The sequence below is a fragment of the Caretta caretta genome, chromosome 24, assembly GCF_965140235.1.
Source record: "Caretta caretta isolate rCarCar2 chromosome 24, rCarCar1.hap1, whole genome shotgun sequence".
NCBI lineage: Eukaryota > Metazoa > Chordata > Testudines > Cheloniidae > Caretta > Caretta caretta.
Window position 1 is genome coordinate 15,399,263 of NC_134229.1, and position 19,869 is coordinate 15,419,131.

Sequence of the window (19,869 nt, forward strand, 5' to 3'; positions counted from 1 at the left end):
CGGCCAGATCAGAGGCACCAACTCCGTGGGTGCTCCAGGGTTCAAGCACCCATGGAAAAAAATAGGGGGTGCTCAGCACCCACCAGCCACAGCTGTTTGGCGGGGCCCAGGCCTGCCCCTGATCAGCTGTTTGCTGGCTGGCAGGAGGTGCTGGGTGGGACGGAGAGGAGCCAGCAGCAGGGGGGGGAACTTGGGGGAGGGGCCTGAGAGGAGCTAATGAAGGGGTGCGGAAAAGGACCTAGGGGTGACAGTGGACGAGAAGCTGGATATGAGTCAGCAGTGTGCCCTTGTTGCCAAGAAGGCCAATGGCATTTTGGGATGTATAAGTAGGGGCATAGCGAGCAGATCGAGGGACGTGATCGTTCCCCTCTATTCGACATTGGTGAGGCCTCATCTGGAGTACTGTGTCCAGTCTTGGGCCCTACACTTCAAGAAGGATGTGGATAAATTGGAGAGAGTCCAGCGAAGGGCAACAAAAATGATTAGGGGTCTGGAACACATGAGTTATGAGGAGAGGCTGAGGGAGCTGGGATTGTTTAGCCTGCAGAAGAGAAGAATGAGGGGGGATTTGATAGCTGCTTTCAACTGCCTGAAAGGGGGTTCCAAAGAGGATGGCTCTAGACTGTTCTCAATGGTAGCAGATGACAGAACGAGGAGTAATGGTCTCAAGTTGCAGTGGGGGAGGTTTAGATTGGATATTAGGAAAAACTTTTTCACTAAGAGGGTGGTGAAACACTGGAATGCGTTACCTAGGGAGGTGGTAGAATCTCCTTCCTTAGAGGTTTTTAAGGTCAGGCTTGACAAAGCCCTGGCTGGGATGATTTAACTGGGAATTGGTCCTGCTTCGAGCAGGGGGTTGGACTAGATGACCTTCTGGGGTCCCTTCCAACCCTGATATTCTATGATTCTATGATTCTAAGGGCAGGCAGGGGGCCTGGGGAGAGGTTGGGAAGAGGTGCAGCGAGGGTGGGGCGGAGCTGCTTTGGCCAAACTGAGATCTGCTAGGACCCAGCTCTCCCCCCACCCCACCCCTGCATTTCACACCTGAATGTCTCTCTGCTCTGCTCTGGATGTTATTTTAATAGATTCCAGGGCCAGCAGGGACCACTGTGCTCCTCCAGTCTGACCTCCTGCATCACACAGGCCAGACACCTGCCCTGAACTATTTCCCAGAGCAGATCTGTTTGAAAAAGAGCTACTCTTGATTGGTTTGGGGTTCTATACAGGAAGGAAGGACTCCACTCAGACCAAACCAGAACCAGATTGCTGGCATGTAAAATTAAATAGGTTGCAGAGGAGTTTTTAAACTTAGGCTTTGCCTATGCTGGCACTTTTGTCGCTAACAATTTTGTCGCTCAGGGGTGAGAAACCCGCCCCCCGCCCCGAATGACAAAAGTTTTATCCATGAAAAGCAGCGGTGTGGACAGCACTTTGTTGGCTGGAGCCGTGTTGGCGTGACGAAGCTACTGCCCCTCATTGGAGGTGGTTTTATTTTGTTGCTGGGAGAGCTGTGTCCCAGCGATAAAGAGCGGCCACACAGCGCACCTTACAACAGCAGGGTTAAAGTGGCACAGCCGTGCTGTTGTAAGGTGCGCAGTGTAGACGTAGCCTCAGAGCTGGGGGAAGGCCAACAAGTGCTGAGGAGCACAGGGTTTGGACAGAGACCTCCGTTAGGAGAGGAACTATTAACAGGGATTCTCTATATCCTAGTAAGGAGGATGGGATGGAAGATGATAATGTACAGGTAGGAACTGATGAGAAACAGTCAAATGAAAGAGTCTCATTCAATTACGTCACGTAATAGCAGACAGCTAAAAAGGGACAAATTTTATAAGTGCTTAAATACAAATGCCAGAAGTCTAACTACTAAGATGGGTGAATTAGGGTGCCTCCTATTAAATGGGGATATAGATATAACAGGCATCACAGAAACTTGGTGGAATGATGATCATCAATAGGACACGGTAATACCAGGGTACGAGATATATAGAAATGACATCCGATGAAGTGAGCTGTAGCTCACGAAAGCTCATGCTCAAATAAATTGGTTAGTCTCTAAGGTGCCACAAGTACTCCTTTTCTTTTTATAGAAATGACAGAGCAGGTCGTGCTGGTGGAGGAGTGATGCTCTATGGGAAAGATGGTGATAGTGACTGTGAAATGCTCAAGGAGATCAGAGAGGCTATACAAATACAAAACTTAATAAGAATGGGGGATTTCAATTATCCCCATACTGACTGGGTACATGTCACCTCAGGACAGGATGCAGAGCTGAAATTTCTTAACACCTTAAATGACTGGCTAGATTGTCGGGCTCAACGGGTAGTGATCAATGGCTCCATGTCTAGTTGGCAGCCGGTATCAAGTGGAGTGCCCCAAGGGTCGGTCCTGGGGTCGGTTTTGTTCAATATCTTCATAAATGATCTGGAGGATGGTGTGGATTGCACTCTCAGCAAATTTGCGGATGATACTAAACTGGGAGGAGTGGTAGATACGCTGGAGGGGAGGGATAGGATACAGAAGGACCTAGACAAATTGGAGGATTGGGCCAAAAGAAATCTGATGAGGTTCAATAAGGATAAGTGCAGGGTCCTGCACTTAGGACGGAAGAACCCAACGCACAGCTACAGACTAGGGACCGAATGGCTAGGCAGCAGTTCTGCGGAAAAGGACCTAGGGGTGACAGTGGACGAGAAGCTGGATATGAGTCAGCAGTGTGCCCTTGTTGCCAAGAAGGCCAATGGCATTTTGGGATGTATAAGTAGGGGCATAGCGAGCAGATCGAGGGACGTGATCGTTCCCCTCTATTCGACATTGGTGAGGCCTCATCTGGAGTACTGTGTCCAGTTTTGGGCCCTACACTTCAAGAAGGATGTGGATAAATTGGAGAGAGTCCAGCGAAGGACAACAAAAATGATTAGGGGTCTGGAACACATGAGTTATGAGGAGAGGCTGAGGGAGCTGGGATTGTTTAGCCTGCAGAAGAGAAGAATGAGGGGGGATTTGATAGCTGCTTTCAACTACCTGAAAGGGGGTTCCAAAGAGGATGGCTCTAGACTGTTCTCAATGGTAGCAGATGACAGAACGAGGAGTAATGGTCTCAAGTTGCAGTGGGGGAGGTTTAGATTGGATATTAGGAAAAACTTTTTCACTAAGAGGGTGGTGAAACACTGGAATGCGTTACCTAGGGAGGTGGTAGAATCTCCTTCCTTAGAGGTTTTTAAGGTCAGGCTTGACAAAGCCCTGGCTGGGATGATTTAACTGGGAATTGGTCCTGCTTCGAGCAGGGGGTTGGACTAGATGACCTTCTGGGGTCCCTTCCAACCCTGATATTCTATGATTCTATGACTGCTTCTTGGAGCAGCTGGTCCTGGAACCCACAAAGGGGGAGGCAATTCTTGATTTAGTCCTAAGTGGAGCACAGGATCTGGTCCAAGAGGTGACTAGAGCTGAACTGCTTGGTAATAGCAACCATAATATAATTAAATTTAACTTCCCTGTGGCGGGGAAAACACCACAGCAGCCCACTGTGGTAGCATTTAACTTCAGAAAGGGGACCTACACAAAAACGAGGAAGTTAGCTCTGGTCTACACTAGGAGTTGAGGTCGAATTTAGCAGCGTTAAATCGATTTAACCCTGCACCCGTCCACACGACGAAGCCCTTTTTTTTTTTTTTTTGACTTAAAGGGCTCTTAAAATTGATTTCCTTACTCCATCCCTGACAAGGGGATTAGTGCTAAAATCGGCCTTGCCGGATTGAATTTGGGGTACTGTGGACACAATTAGACAGTATTGGCCTCCGTGAGCTATCCCAGAGTGCTCCATTGTGACCGCTCTGGACAGCACTCTCAACTCAGATGCATTGGCCAGGTAGACAGGAAAAGGCCTGCGAACTTTTGAATTTCAATTTCCTGTTTGGCCAGCATGGCAAGCTGCAGGTGACCATGCAGAGCCCATCAGCAGAGGTGACCATGCAGAGCTCATCAGCAGAGGTGACCATGATGGAGTCCCAGAATCACAAAAGAGCTCCAGCATGGACTGAACGGGAGGTACGGGATCTGATCACTGTATGGGGAGAGGAGTCCGTGGTATCAGAAGTATGTTCCAGTTTTCGAAATGCCAAAACATTTGTCAAAATCTCCCAGGGCATGAAGGACAGAGGCCATAACAGGGACCCGAAGCAATGCCGCATGAAACTTAAGGAGCTGAGGCAAGCCAACGAGAAAACCAGAGAGGCGAACAGCCGCTCCGGGTCAGAGCCCAAAACATGCCACTTCTATGATGAGCTGCATGCCATTTTAGGGGGTTCAGCCACCACTACCCCAGCCGTGTTGTTTGACTCCTTCAATGGAGATGGAGGCAACACGGAAGCAGGTTTTGGGGACGAGGAAGATGATGATGATGAAGTTGTAGATAGCTCACAGCAAGCAAGCAGAGAAACCGGTTTTCCTGACAGCCAGGAACTGTTTCTCACCCTGGACCTGGAGCCAGTACCCCCGAACCCCCACAAGGCTGCCTCCCGGACCCGCCAGGCGGAGAAGGGACCTCTGGTGAGTGTACCTTTTAAAATACTATACATGGTTTAAAAGCAAGCATGTTTAAACAGAAATTAAAAGGTACAGCGCCAAAAGTGAAATCCCTGCAAGCTGCATAGACACTTTTAAAAAACACCATAATAGAGGCTTAAATTAAATGTGTTCCCCAAATTAAAAACACATAGTAAGAGGATTATAAAAGTTCCACCATGGCTAGACAACAAAGTAAAAGAGGCAGTTAGAGGCAAAAAGGCATCCTGTAAAAATTAGAAGTTAAATCCTCATGAGGAAAATAGAAAGGAGCATAAACTCTGGCAAGTCAAGTGTAAAAGTCTAGTTAGGCAGCCCAAAAAGGAATGTGAAGAGCAGCTAGCCAAAGATTCAGAAACTAACAGCAATTTGTTTTTGAAAGTCCATCAGAAACAGGAAGCTGCCAAACCACCAGTGGGGCCCCGAGGTGCTAAAGGAGCCTTCAAGGACGATAAGGCCATCGAGAAGAAACTAAATGAATTCTTTGCGTCAGTCTTCACGGCTGAAGATGTGAGGGAGATTCCCAAACTTGAGTCATTCTTTTTCGGTGACAAATTTGAGGAACTGTCCCAGATTGAGGTGTCATTAGAGGAGGTTTTGGAACAAATTGATAAATTAAACAGTAATCAGTCACCAGGACCAGATGCGATTCACCCAAGAGTTCTGAAGGAACTCAAATATGAAATTGCAGAACTACTAACTAGTATGTAACCTATCGTTTAAATCAGCTTCTGTACTAGATGACTGGAGAATAGCTAATGTGATGCCTATTTTTAAAAGGGATTTTGGAGGAAATCCTGGCAATTACAGGCCGGTGAGCCTCACTTCAGTACCAGGCAAATTGGTTGAAACTATAGTAAAGAACAGAATTATCAGACACATAGATGAAAACGATTTGTTGGGGAAGAGTCAGCTTGTCTTTTCTAACAGGAAATCATGCCTCACCAATCTATTGCAATTCTTTGAGGGGGTGTCATAAATATAAAGGGAAGGGTAACCACCTTTCTGTATACAGAACTATAAAATCCCTCCTGGCCAGAGGCAAAACCCTTTCATCTGTAAAGGGTTAAGAAGCTAAGGTAACCTCGCTGGCACCTGACCAAAATGACCAATGAGGAGACAAGATATTTTCAAAGCTGGAGGTGGGGGGTGGAGGGTGAGAGAAACAAAGGGTCTGTCTGTCTGTGTGATGCTTTTGCCGGGACCAGGTCAGGAATGTTCTTCAGAACTTCTGTTAAGTTAGTAAGTAATCTAGCTAGAAATGCGTTAGATTTCCTTTTGTTTAAATGGCTGGTAAATAAGCTGTGCTGAATGGAATGTATATTCCTGTTTTTGTGTCTTTTTGTAACTTAAGGTTTTGCCTAGAGGGATTCTCTATGTTTTGAATCTGACTACCCTGTAAGGTATTTACCATCCTGATTTTACAGAGGTGATTCTTTTACTTTTTCTTTAATTAAAATTCTTCTTTTAAGATCCTGATTGCTTTTTCATTGTTCTTAAGATCCAAGGGTTTGGGTCTGTGTTCACCTGTACAAATTGGTGAAGATTTTTATCAAGCCTTCCCCAGGAAAGGGGGTGTGGGGCTTGGGGGGATATTTTGAGGGAAGACGTCTCCAAGTGGGCTTTTTCCCTGTTCTTTGTTTAACACGCTTGGTGGTGGTAGCATAGGGTTCAAGGACAAGGCAAAGTTTGTACCTTGGGGAAGTTTTTAGCCTAAGCTGGTAAGAATAAGCTTAGGGGGTCTTTCATGCAGGTCCCCACATCTGTACCCTAGAGTTCAGAGTGGGGAAGGAACCTTGACGGGGGGGGGGGGGGGGGTCAACAGACATGTGGACAAGGGGGATGCAGCGGATATAGTGTACTTGGACTTTCAGAAAGCCTTTGACAAGGTCCATCAACAAAGGCTCTTAGGCAAAGTAAGCTGTCATGGGATAACAGACAAGGTCCTCTCATAGACCAGTAACTGGTTAAAAGACTGGAAACAAAGGGAAGGAATAAATGGTGAGTTTTCAGAATGGAGAGAGGTAAAGAGCAGGGTCCCCCAGGGAACTGTACTGGGACCTGTGCTGTTCAATATATTCAGAAGTGATCTAGAAAAAGGGGTACACAGTGAGGTGGCAAAATTTGCAGATGATACAAAATTACTCAAGATAGTTAAGTCCTAAGCAGACTGCGAAAAGTTACAAAGGGACCTCACAAAACTGGGTGACTGGGCAACAAAGTGACAGATGAAATTCATTTGTTGATAAATGCAAAGTAATGCACATTGGAAAGCATAATCCCAACTATACATACAAAATGATGGGGTCTAAATGAGCAGTTACCACACAAGAAACAGATCTTGGGGTCATGGTGGATAGTTCTCTGAAAACATCCACTCAGTGTGCAGCAGCAGTCAAAAAAGCAAACTGAATGTTAGGAACTATTGGGAAAGGGAGAGATAAGATGACAGAAAATATCTTAATGCCACATCTTGAATACTGTGTGTAGATCTAGCCACCCCATCTTAAAATATATATATATATATATATATATAGTAGCATCGGAAAAGGTATAGAGAAGGGCAACAAAAATTATTAGGGGTATGGAACAGCTACCGTGTGAGGAGAGATTAAAAAGATCGGGACTGTTCAGCTTTGAAAAGAGAAGACTAAGGGGGGATGTGATCGAGGTCTATAAAATCTTGACTGGTGTGGAGAAAGTGAAGAGGGAAGTGTTATTTACTCCTTCACACAAGAACTAGGGGTCACCCATGGAAATTAATAAGCAGCAGGTTTAAAAACAAACAAAAGGAAATACTTCACACAATGCACAGTCAACCTGTGGAACTCCTTGCTAGGAGATGTTGTGAAAGCCAAAAGTAAAACAGGGTTCAAAAAAGAGCTAGATAAGTTCCTGGAGGATAGGTCCATCAATGGCTATTAGCCAGGATGAGCAGGGATGCAATCTCATGCTCTGAAGTGTCCCTGGCCTCTGTTTGCCAGAAGCTGGGAATGAGCGACAGGGGATGGATCACTTGATGATTCCCTGTTCTGTTCATTCCCTCTGGGGCACCTGGTGGGGATCAATGGGACCTGATCCCAGGTGGGGTCAATGGTTTAGGCCGTGCAGCTTTGCAGCAGCCCGGAATCTAGCTTGTGCGGGGTTGTGGATTTGTGTCAGTGCACACAAAGGAAGAGACTTTGCTTTACAGTGAAAACACATCCGTTCATTGTGGTGTCCCTGTCCTCACTCCATTGGGGTGCCTGCATGGATTGAAATGTTCCCAGGGGCGGGAGACACAGAAACAACCCTTTTCCAGAGAAACCCCAGCAGATCCAGGTACAGGAACTCCTTGCTTAACGTGGTCGTTCTGTTCCCGAAAAATGCGACTTTAAGTGAAACTATGTTAAGCAAATCCAATTTCCCCATAAGAATTAATGTAAATGGGGGGGTTAGGTTCCAGGGAAATTTTTTTCATCAGACAAAAAACTATATTATATATGTACATACACACACAGACAGTATAAATTTAAAAAAAATTAATACAGTACACAGCAATGATGATTGTGAAGCTTGGTTGAGGCGGTGGAGTCAGAGGGTGGGAGGGTTCCCAGGGAATGCCTTACTGCCGAATGATGAACTCGCACTCGGCTGAGCCCCCAAGGGTTAACACATTGTTAATGTAGCCTCTCACTCTACTAGGCAGCACGAATGGAGGGGAGACAGCACGGCAGAGAGAGAGACAGACACACACCCTGTGTGTGGGAGAGAGAGAGGGGTGCACATTGCCCCTTTAAGTACGCTGACTCGACTCTAAGTACATTGCCTTTAAAAAGATCAGGAAGTTGAGACAGCAGGTGCAGTCTCTCTGTCCTGAGCCCTGGCCTGTCCCCACCCTGCTCTATATGGAGAAGGGGTAAGGGGGTGGCAGGAGTGGGGGAGGGGGACATCCTGACATTAGCCCCCCTCTTCCCCCCTCTCCTGCACAGCGAGCAGGAGGCCCCCAGGAGCAGCTCCAAGACAGAGGGCAGGAGCAGCGCAGGGCAGTGGGGGGAGGGACGGCTGAGCTGCTGCACTGGGAACTTAAGGGAGTGGGGAGCTGATGGGGGGCTGCCGGTCCACTCCTGGTTCCAGGCCCCCACACTGGCTGCTCTTCCTGCAAGCAGTGGACAAAGCAGGCGGCTGCCAAATAACGTTATACGGGAGCACTGCGCACTGCGTTATACGGGAGCACGTTCCCTAATTGATCAGCAACGTAACAATGAAACCTTAACGGGGATGACTTGAAGTGAGGAGTCACTGTACTGAACCCGACCCTTGTTGCTGCTGGCTGCAACACTGTAACGATGCTGCCCTTAGTGGGACACTTCTGACAGTACCAATTCAGGATAAATCGCTTAGAGCGGGGCAGTTACAGCCCAAGGCTGGGGGTCCTTCACTACTAAGGCCCACCAAACCAGCCAAACAGAGAGGACTTCGGTCTCACCCCACTGGCTAAGCAGAAGTCACACACGAAATTCCCTCAGACACTCCAGTTTCCCAGTGTCACCACCAGTGCCACTCGTTATGGGGACGAATGGTTATGAAAACCAACCCAGTGAAAGAAGAAAGGTTCTCCCGATCCCAAAGGACCAAGCCCCAGACCCAGGTTAATATACCAGTCAGATCTTACCCACAAATCACGCTATTGCCAAACCTTTAGAATCTAAAATCTAAAGGTTCATTCATAAAAAGAAAGAAATATAGACAAGAGTTAAAATTGGTTAAATGGAATCAATGACATACAGTAATGGCAAAGTTCTTGGTTCAGCCTTGTAGCAGTGATGGAATAAACTTCAGGTTCAAATCAAGTCTCTGGAGAACATCCACAGCTGGGATGGGTCATTCAATCCTTTGTTCAGAGCTTCAGTTTGCAGCAAGGTTCCTCCAGAAGACAAAATGGAGATGAGGCAGCTGCCTTTTATAGTCTCTTCCAGGTGGAAGGACACCTCTTTGTTCTTGGCTGTGGAAAATTACAGCAGCAAGATGGAGCTTGGAGTCACATGGGCAAGTCACATGTCCATGCATGAATCAGTTTGCAGGCCGACACCATTGTTTACATGTTAGTTTGAACATTCCCAAGAAAGCTCAGATGTGGATTGGCATCTCCCAAAGTCCATTGTCAGTTAAGTGTTTCTTGATTGGGCACTTACTGAGAATAGTCCCTTCTCAAGAAGCTGACCAAATGCTTCACTGAAGCTACTTAGAATCAAAACACATTGATATACAAATACATAGCCAATATTCATAACTTCAACTACCCAAATGACACACACATACAGCTGGCATAATTATAACCAGCAAAGTACAACCTCTTCATAGACACCTCACACAGCAACCTTTGTACAACATTGGCTGCAAATATATAACAGTGGTTGCAACAATGATCTATATGGTTACAAAAAGAAAAGGAGGACTTGTGGCACCTTAGAGACTAACCAATTTATTTGAGCATGAGCTTTCGTGAGCTACAGCTCACTTCATCGGATCAGTTTCCACAGTATGCATCAAATGAAGTGAGCTGTAGCTCACGAAAGCTCATGCTCAAATAAATTGGTTAGTCTCTAAGGTGCCACAAGTCCTCCTTTTCTTTTTGCGAATACAGACTAACACGGCTGTTCCTCTGAAACCTATATGGTTACAGTTTATGTCAATAAGGTCGCAGGTTACAAATACATTTCTCTTTGTTTCTTTTAAAGAATACCCAATAGATTTAGTTTAAAAATATACATTTTTGAAAGTCTTGTTTCTTTTGAAGAAAATCGCTCTGTCTACCAGCAGAAATAAATAAGTGACACCAATAGCTGCACATTATGTGCAATAATTTCCTGACTGTCCCCAAATCCTGTGAGCTCCTGCCTCCCACCCCAGCCAATCCCCTGCCTCTGAAACCCACGAGGCAGGTCCTGGAAATCAAGAGATGGGCTTCAAAATCATGGTCCTCAAGGAATCAATTCTGAAGCACTTAGAGGAGAGGAAAGTGATCAGGAACAGTCAGCATGGATTCACCAAGGGCAAGTCATGCCTGACTAATCTAATTGCCTTCTATGACCAGATAACTGGCTCTGTGGATGAAGGGAAAGCAGTGGACGTGTTGTTCCTTGACTTTAGCAAACCTTTTCACACGGTCTCCCACAGTATTTTTGCCAGCAAGTTAAAGAAGTATGGGCTGGATGAATGGACTATAAGGTGGATAGAAAGCTGGCTAGATTGTCGGGCTCAACGGGTAGTGATCAATGGCTCCACGTCTAGTTGGCAGCCGGTATCAAGTGGAGTGCCCCAAGGGTCGGTCCTGGGGCTGGTTTTGTTCAATATCTTCATAAATGATCTGGAGGATGGTGTGGATTGCACTCTCAGCAAGTTTGCAGATGACACTAAACTGGAAGGAGAGGTAGATACGCTGGAGGGTAGGGATAGGATACAGAGGGACCTAGACAAATTGGAGGACTGGGCCAAAAGAAATCTGATGAGGTTCAACAAGGACAAGTGCAGAGTCCTGCACTTAGGATGGAAGAATCCCATGCACCGCTACAGACTAGGGACCGAATGGCTAGGCAGCAGTTGTGCGGAAAAGGACCTAGGGGTTACAGTGGACGAGAAGTTGGATAGGAGTCAACAATGTGCCGTTGTTGCCAAGAGGGCCAATGGCATTTTGGGATGTATAAGTAGGGGCATTGCCAGCAGATCGAGGGATGTGATCGTTCCCCTCTATTTGAAACTGGTGAGGCCTCATCTGGAGTACTGTGTCCAGTTTTGGGCCCCACAGTACAAGAAGGAGGTGGAAAAATTGGAAAGAGTCCAGCGGAGGGCAACAAAAATGATTAGGGGACTGGAACACATGACTTATGAGGAGAGGCTGAAGGAACTGGGGATGTTTAGTCTACGGAAGAGAAGAATGAGGGGGGATTTGATAGCTGCTTTCAACTATCTGAAAGGGGGTTCCAAAAAGGATGGATCTAGACTGTTCTCAGTGGTAGCAGATGACAGAACAAGGAGTAATGGTCTCAAGTTGCAGTGGGGGAGATTTAGGTTGGATATTAGGAAAAACTTTTTCACTAGGAGGGTGGTGAAACACTGAAACGCATTACCTAGGGAGGTGGTGGAATCTCCTTCCTTAGAAGTTTTTAATGTCAGGCTTGACAAAGCCCTGGCTGGGATAATTTAATTGGGGATCGGTCCTGCTTTGAGCAGGGGGTTGGACTAGATGACCTCCTGAGGTCCCTTCCAACCCAGATATTCTATGATTCTATGAGATTTTAAATCATCATAAATAAATAGTCAAATCTGCCCTCGGGGTCACCAGGGGAGGCTGCCGGCGCCCCGTGCAGGAGGGTTGGGAGTGCTCCAGCCAGGAACCGAACACAGACAGGGTTTCTGGGGACAGCTCGGGGGCAGTTTGGGAGTCATGTCCTTCCACTAAGCCTGGGGTGGGGGAGCTGCCGTCCTATTGCTCTCCATCCCATCCTTACTAATTTATACTCCCCAGTCCACCTCCTACCCACCCCAATCCCTTGGTCTCCCTCCTGCCCCCGGTGATAAATTGTTCTCCATTTCCACTGGAGGCAGGAGAAGCAGCACTGGGCTTAACCTGCAGCCAGGGAGAGTGAGGGTAGAGATCAGGAACCACTTGCTAGCTCCCAAAGGAGTTCAGCTCTGGACTCTGTGTCCAAGGGAGGTCGTGGGATCCCTGCCACTGGAGGTTTCTAAGCCCAGGCTGGACAAACCCCTGTCAGGGCAGCTCTAGGGTTACTTGGTCCCACCTCTGCATGGGGGGTGGATTGGCTGCCCTCAGAGGTCCTTCCTCCGGGGCTCTTTAAATACCTTTGAGCCTTTGGCCCTAGCCCCGCAGGGGTCTCACTAAACGCTTTGATGTGGGGCAGTGATTAGAGGGGGACAAAGAGCTGCCCTGCATGGGTGGGGTTAGGTTTCCCTGTGGGGGCCACAGTGTATGAGCCCTGTTGTAGTGATATGGATCAGTCCCCACTTGGCAGGGAGCTCTCCCGTCACAGGGGTCAGGAACAAAAGCAAGCCCTGGTGCAGCGGCTCTGTGCTGAACACAGAACTGCGCTGTCCTTGCTATAAAGTGCGGCTGTTGGGTCTAGAGATCCCTGGCTTCCAGCTACAGAGTCTTGGCATGAAGGGAGGCCAGAGGGAGCCGCCAGAAGATCAGCCCCGAGGGCAGTGGTGAGTGTACCCATGGCTGGGCAGGTGCCAGGGCCCAGCTGGCCCTGGGGTGAAGGATCCTCCACATCCCTTGTCCCGGTGAAGCGACTCTCTGAGCAGCATCCACAAGTCCCACGGCTGGGAGGGCGAAAGATCCCTGCAGCCACTATCACGGACAGGGTCACGGCACCCAGACAGGCCACCAGCAGCCAGACATGGCTGCATCTCTGCCCTGCAAGAGAGAGCCCAGAGCTTCCTGTGAACAGGGCCTGAGAGCCGGAGCGAGCTCCCCAGGCTCAGTGTGTTGCCCTCCCACCTGGGCCAACACAGTGAAGCCCAAACTCGGGGCTGCTGAGTGGCAATACCCCGCTCTGCCACTGGGGAGCGACAATGGGTTAAATAACTGTGCTCAGCCACTAATCCCCTCCCCGCGTCACGCTGTGGGGCAGAGCCCTGCACCGGCTGGACAATTCCCACCCCCCTTCCCCCACTCACCGGGTCCTTCTGCCACTGTGACGTGCTGCATGGGGGTCTCCTGTCCGTGTGCTGTCACCAGGAACACAGTGAGGTTGGTGCTCTGCCCCACGGGCATGACCAGCTCGCTGCGCAGGGTGTAAAGGCCCTGGGCGTCCACGGACTCTGTAGAACTGCTGAGCTCTGTCAGGTTGGTTCCCATCCCGTTCCTCCACACCACACTTGCCCGGGGGTACCCGCCCCCTGAGCTGAAGGTCAAAAGAGTGTGGCCCAGCCAAAACGAGAAGTCAAGGGTCAGATGAGGCTCACTGTAGGGTACTGAAAGGAAAAAACACTTCCCATGTCTCTGGAGTTTTTCACTTCCAGTTGCTTGACAGGCTCCAAACACAGGAATTGCTTCCCCAGTGCAGAGATGCAGCCGCCTCTGGGGTGTAACAGCCAGGTAACAGCTGCCCAGCAACACAGCACAAGAGGTTAAACTGTGCAGTTTGAGGTTAAACCATGAAGTTTGGTGTTTGAGCCAGCTTTGAGGAGGGACATCGTCTACAGTTTGTCTGAGATCAGATCCACTTGGGATGGCCACAGTGTCCACCCCACACATGAACACTCTCCCCACCTTGGTCTTACCAGCCAGAGCCAGTTACCATTTACAGGAATACTGGTTTCCTTCTGCAGAAGGTGTTTTGGGCCAGATTCCCAGCTGGTGTCAATCGGCAATTGTGCCATTGGAATCATGCTGGATATCTCAGCTGAGAATCTTGTCCTTGGGCTTTCAGTCATGTTTCCAACATTAGCTTCATTTTCCTCCCGCTGATATTTAAGAACATAAGAATGGCCAGGTTGGGTCAGACCAAAGGTCCATCTAGCCCAGTATCCTGTCTTCCGACAGTGGCCAATGCCAGGTGCCCCAGTGGGAATGAACAGAACAGGGAATCATCAAGTGATCCATCCCCTGTTTGCCAGAAGCTGGGAATGGGCGACAGAGGCCATGGACACCATCCCTGCCCATCCTGGCTAATAGCCATTGATGGACCCATCCTCCAGGAACTTATCTTGTTCTTTTCTGAACCCTGTTATAGTCTTGGCCTTCATCATATCCCCTGGCAATGGGTTCTACCGGTTGACTGTGCGTTGTGTGAGGAAATACTTCCCTACATTATAAACCTGCTGCCTATTAATTTAATTGGGTGACCCCTAGTTCTTGTGTTATGGGAAGGAGTAAATAACAGCTCCTTATTGACTTTCTCCACATCCGTCATGAGTTTATAGACCTCAATCAGATCTCCCCTTAGTCGTCTCTTTTCCAAACTGAACAATCCCAATCTTATTAATCTCTCTTCATACGGCAGCCGTTCCATACCGCTAATCATTTTTGTTGCCCTTTTCTGAACCTTTTCCAGTTCCAACAGATCTTTTTTGAGATGGTGGCAGCAGAACTGCACCAAGCTGTGGGCGTACCATGGATTTATGTAGAGGCAACATGATATTTTCTGTCCTATTATCTATCCCTTTCCTAATGATTCCAAACATTCTCTTCGCTTTTTTAACTGCTGCTGCACAGTGAGTGGATGTTTTCAGAGAACTATCCACCATGACTCCAAGATCTCTCTCTTGAGTGGTAACAGCTAATTTAGACGCCATCATTTTACATGTATGGTTGGGATTATGTTTTCCAGTATGCATTACTTTGAATTTATCAACACTGAATTTCATCTGCCATTTTGTTGCCCAGTCACCCAGTTTTGTGAGATCCCTTTGTAACTCTTCGCAGTCTGCTTTCGACTTAACTTGAGTAGTTTTCTATCATCTGCAAATTTTGTCTCTTCACTGTTTACCCCTTTTCCCAGATCGTTTATGAAAATGTTAAATAGGACTGGGCCCAGTACAGCCCCCTGGGGGACACCACTATTTACTTCTCTCCATTCTGAGAACTGACCATTTATTCCTACCTTTGTTTCCTGACTTTTAACCAAAAAAAACCAACAAGGAGTCTGGTGACACCTTAAAGACTAACAGATTTATTTGGGCATAAGCTTTCGTGGGTAAAAAACCCACTTCTTCAGATTCCATGCATCTGAAGAAGTGGGGTTTTTTTACCCACGAAAGCTTATGCCCAAATAAATCTGTTTGTCTTTAAGGTGCCACCAGACTCCTTGTTGTTTTTGTAGATACAGACTAACACGGCTACCCTCTGATACTTGTCTTTTAACCAGTTACCAATCCATCAGAGAACCTTCCCTCTTATCCCATGACGGCTTACCTTGCTTAAGAGACAGAACCCCAATTTCTGCCTCTAGTTCTACCCACCCTGTCCCAGTCTGAACTGTAGAGTCTGGAATGCCGGTGGCCAGCCTAGAAGGACACAATTCCGAATCTGTGGATAAGTACCAATCTCTGCCATCCTTCAGCCCTGTGGCACATTGCTTTGAGCCCCAGACCCCTAAATGGAGTTGACAGAACAGTAAAGGCTGATTGTAGGCAATATTTCTCCGACCACAGTACATGCCTAACCCATGGAACTCCTTGCCATGGATATCACTCAGGCCAGGAGCACCGAAAGACTGAAGAAATGATTGGACATTGCTATGGAGCAAAGCATCCAGAGTCATGGTCGAGGGCTGCAAACCCTCCTGCTTTGGGGAATCAGCTGTAGGTCGGAGATCTTAGAATCTCTGTTCCTGACAGCAGACCTCTCGAGGTCCCTTCCAGCCCCACATTTCGATGCTAAGATGCTGCAGGTGTTAGGTGGGAGATTATCTCTGAATAAACCAGCTTCCAGTGCAGCCTCCCTCAGCCCGTCAGATATCGAAGGGCAACGGAGCCTTAGGAGAAACTTCAGGTTGAACGAGACATACCCATCACTGTAACCTGCCTCGTCTCCGAAGTTGTCCCCCGCTCCGAGGTGACGTGGCAGTGATAGACACCCTCATCCTGCGTGCGGACGCCCCTCAGCGTCAGGGACGCGTTCCCCCGGGCCAGCCCCTCTGGATCCAGCCAGGTCCGGTTCCTATAAGCCTCGTCCTGTTTCACCAGCTGGTCCTTCCCGTAATAGTGACTATGAACCACCAGGTCCTCTGTCCCCGCCCACTCCTTCTGCCAGGTGAGGGTCAGGTGCTGGAGGTTCATCCCAGGCTGGGACTGGAAGAGGCAGCTTAGGGTGACGTCCCTCCCGAACTGAGCAGTGATGGGCGACTCGGCTGTGATGAGCCCTGAAAGGGAAACAGAGTCAGGGACAGAGATCCCGGCCACTGCCCAGCCTCCCCCTGCCCTGGGACCTCTGTAACCCCAGGGGGTTAGCGTCAAACGGGGTGGGAGCTTTGGGGCAGGAAGAGATGAAAGGGGACATGGGCTGACATGCTCAAGGGACCAGGACATGGAGCCTTTCACATGTCAGCCATTAGGTCAGTTAGTGGCTCACATGTCCACGCCAAGGAAACCACCCTCCCAACTGGCCCTTTGCTTAGCAGCAGAGGCCGAAGGCTCGACAGGCTCCAGAGCTTGATCTCCTGCCATCCCCCTATATGGCAATGGGGCAGACTGGATTGAGGGACGAGAAAAGGATCTCCATGATGCTCTCTCCTCTAGCATGGACATGACCGACACCGAAACAGAAAGGCAGGGGAGAAGTTTGAACACTGGGGTGCCCAATGAGTTCCATATCACCTGCCCCAAACCCTCAAGATTCAGGCCCCCAAAAATCATGAGCTCAGCTTAGAAATCAGGCAATTGTAACTAATAATACACTTGCTGTTCTGCTCATTGGCCTTCTGAGCCTGCGGGTTGCACCCAGGTCGGGTTTGCACTAGAGCGGGTTGTAAGTTTGGTCTGAAATGTTGTTTTCAAACAAAAAATGGCTTCTGAGGTTTAAATGAACACATGTCCCCCCCCGTCCCCAATGGCTGAACGGTTTTGGGCAGCCAAAATCCCCCAAATTTCAGTCACAAGCAAAAATATTTTCAGTTTTCTAGTTTTCAGGGTTTTCAATGAAAACACCCCAAAAATTCTGAGGAAAAATTTCAGCAAAACCCCAAACTTTTCTACTGACGTTTTTCTTGGCAACAAAAATCCACATCCTGGCCTGCTTGGGTTTCCAAGCTTTTCTCCACAAACGTGGGGTCGGAAATCTTAGTTTTTAACCAAATAATTCCTCTGTAATTGAGAGTCAGCAAGAGCTGGGCTTTTCGTGAAACGCTCAATATCACCATCAAGTCATGACCCTCTGGCACCAAATGGGCAGGGTGTGATTAAGAGGAGGTTTCTTAATCAAAATTGTTTTAGAGAGCTGAACGAATATCAACTCAGTTTCCTGTTAGTGTTCAATAACACCACTTCCCCCACTGTTGGGCACTAAAGCATCTGCCCCGAAGCCGAGCTCAGGAGCTACAAGAGAGCTTGGGAAACTCCCCGTGGTTTGTAAACAGGGCAGGACAGGACAGCAGGGGCTAGCAAGTGAGATACTCACCCCAATGAGCCCCCCACACAAGGAACAGGAAAATTGGGGAACAAAGGCCGGGGCACATTACACGCTGTAGAGACTCAGATTTGCCCTGCAAGAGAAGCGCAGACACTGATTGGCAAAGTGACCCCCCACAACGCCCTACGAAATTGATTTCACAGTTTCGCCCCCCATCCTCCAATCTCCCAGCTCCCAAGCAGGATCCAACTCAAACCAGTGACTTCATCCTGGCCCCAGGTCAGCAACGAGCAAAGGCTGGTCCCCTTTGACACCTCCTAATGGATGTACTGGCTCAGCCAGCCCCATTCTGAGCATATCAGCACCCTCCTGAGCCCACTGTCCCACCTCCACACCCCATTCCCCTCCCTCTGCCTCTTGCTGGACCACAACCGCTCCCCGGCCATGATCAGAGGTCAAGACAGTCCATGCCTGGATCAGATGTCGCTGCTCAGCCACGGGGCAGATCCCGTCCCAACCGTGGAGACAGGCGGATGCTGTCTGGGACAAGCAAACCAAGTCACTGACGTACTCACCGGTGCAGCCCAGCTGGATCCTGGCAGACAGAGAGCCCAGAGAGAGTCGCAGTCAGGAAATGGGGGACGGGCACAGGCAGTGTGGCCTCCTGAAGCCTGCTCTGAATATCAGTCGCTCCTTGTTGGGTTTTTAAATCGCTGAGCTAAGGGAATTCCCGGCAGCCCATTGCTATGGGGGAAGCACAGGGGTTTGCAGATGTCCCCAAACATTGCATCATGCCTGCATGTGACCGAGGAGTTTCCATCAGCCCATCTCTGTCACGAGGATCTGGCCTCGGGACAAATTTACTGAAACCTCTGTTGCTTCTAAGCCTGTGTAACCAATTTCCGGTAACCAGGGTGGAAGGCGAAACAAATACAGAATCACCTGCAGTTTGCTTTAGTCCTCGACCCACCCGCACAGGCAGCCTCTGAGGGACCTGCTGCTTCTCACCGTGGAGCTGTCAGACCCCTCAATGGATGGGGGGTTAAATGGCCTGTGACCACAGCGTATCCTGTGGTAACTGAACTCTGCTGCCAGGTGGAGTCGGCAGCAACAAGGGTTGGGTTCCATATCCAGGGGTCCCTCTTAACAACCCAGCGCAGAGCCGGCTCGAGCCCCCAGCCAGTAATCTGGGGAAATACACACCAGCCCCAGATTCCCGACACCCTGAATCAGTGCTCAGCAAAAACCCCTGCCTCCGAGTACAGTGTCCTTGGCCTCAATTTCTCACCGCGCAGCGTGAAAGTCTGGTGGACAAATGACCCTTTAACACCCGGCTCCCACTTCCCCCCAACCGCACCCCACTCACCGCTGCTGCCCTGGGTCCGCGAAGACCAGATCAGACAAGGTCAGAGGTGCGTTCACGTGAGTTCATCTCCCACCGGAGGGGAACGTGGAGCAGCGCCTCCTTTGCTGTCACCACTGCGCCGCCGTCTGCCGTGCCGGCGATGGCCCTGCTCCATCAGTCTCTGCCGCCACCTGCCTCTCTGTGCCTTGAGGCTCCCCCCGGCTCTCTGGGATTTCACTGGCTAGTGAGGGAACCTCATGGCTAGGGCAGATTCTTCCACAGGAATATTGTACCGCAGCAGGGGTAAGCAAGGTCGGCCTTAGGGAAAATGGTGCCCTGGGTGAACTTGTATTTTGGTGCCCCCCCCCCATTACCCCTCCCTGGCTCCCATGGGCTCCCCATTCCCCCATCACCTCTGGGCCCCACTGCCTACCCCTAGTGCTTAATTTTTTATTGAAAGAGATGCCAGAGCTCAGCCCTGGCACAAGTTAAGCACAGGCAGTGCGGCCTGATACCCGTGGGTGCTGGCCAGGCGCCCAGCTCTGAAGCCGCCGCGGCCAGCAGCAGCGCAGATGTAAGGGGGGCCTGGCATGTGGTGTATTGCCACCCTTACGTCTGCACTGCTGCTGTGGCTTGTGATGCCTGGTGCTCGGCATGTGGCTCAAGGCTTCACGCTGTCACGTGGGGGCTGCGTTTTGCCAGAGCCCACGGCCCTCCTGCAGCCCTCTGGCCTGGCTCACCAGGGCGCCATTTCAGATTTTCGGGAGTGGAAGGAAACTTTAACCATGATTCCAGGGACTACTTAGGCACCTGAAGACTCTAGGGGCTTTTGCAGATAACAACTTAGGAATTAGCTGACAGGAGCTCTGTATCTAATTGTTATATA

The 19,869-nt window shown here is 49.3% G+C and overlaps 1 protein-coding gene across 2 annotated transcripts; it reads right to left on the minus strand.

The window, feature by feature from the left end:
- Positions 1 to 8,000: 8,000 nt before the first annotated feature.
- On the minus strand, positions 8,001 to 19,323 carry LOC125626104 (CD276 antigen). Of its 2 annotated transcripts, XM_075122850.1 has the most exons (7): positions 19,005 to 19,323; positions 18,214 to 18,382; positions 17,687 to 17,771; positions 16,080 to 16,433; positions 13,246 to 13,542; positions 10,218 to 12,982; positions 8,001 to 9,975 (listed from the first exon to the last, which is right to left on the minus strand). In XM_075122850.1, exons 3-6 carry the CDS (start codon positions 17,742 to 17,744, stop codon positions 12,600 to 12,602), a joined length of 1,092 nt encoding a protein of 363 aa, XP_074978951.1. In that variant the 5' UTR covers positions 17,745 to 17,771; positions 18,214 to 18,382; positions 19,005 to 19,323; the 3' UTR covers positions 8,001 to 9,975; positions 10,218 to 12,599. The 2 variants fall into 2 exon arrangements, with proteins under 2 accessions (XP_074978951.1, XP_074978950.1); XM_075122849.1 differs by lacking the exon at positions 19,005 to 19,323 and having other exon boundaries at positions 18,214 to 18,984.
- Between the last annotated feature and the right edge of the window lie 546 nt (positions 19,324 to 19,869).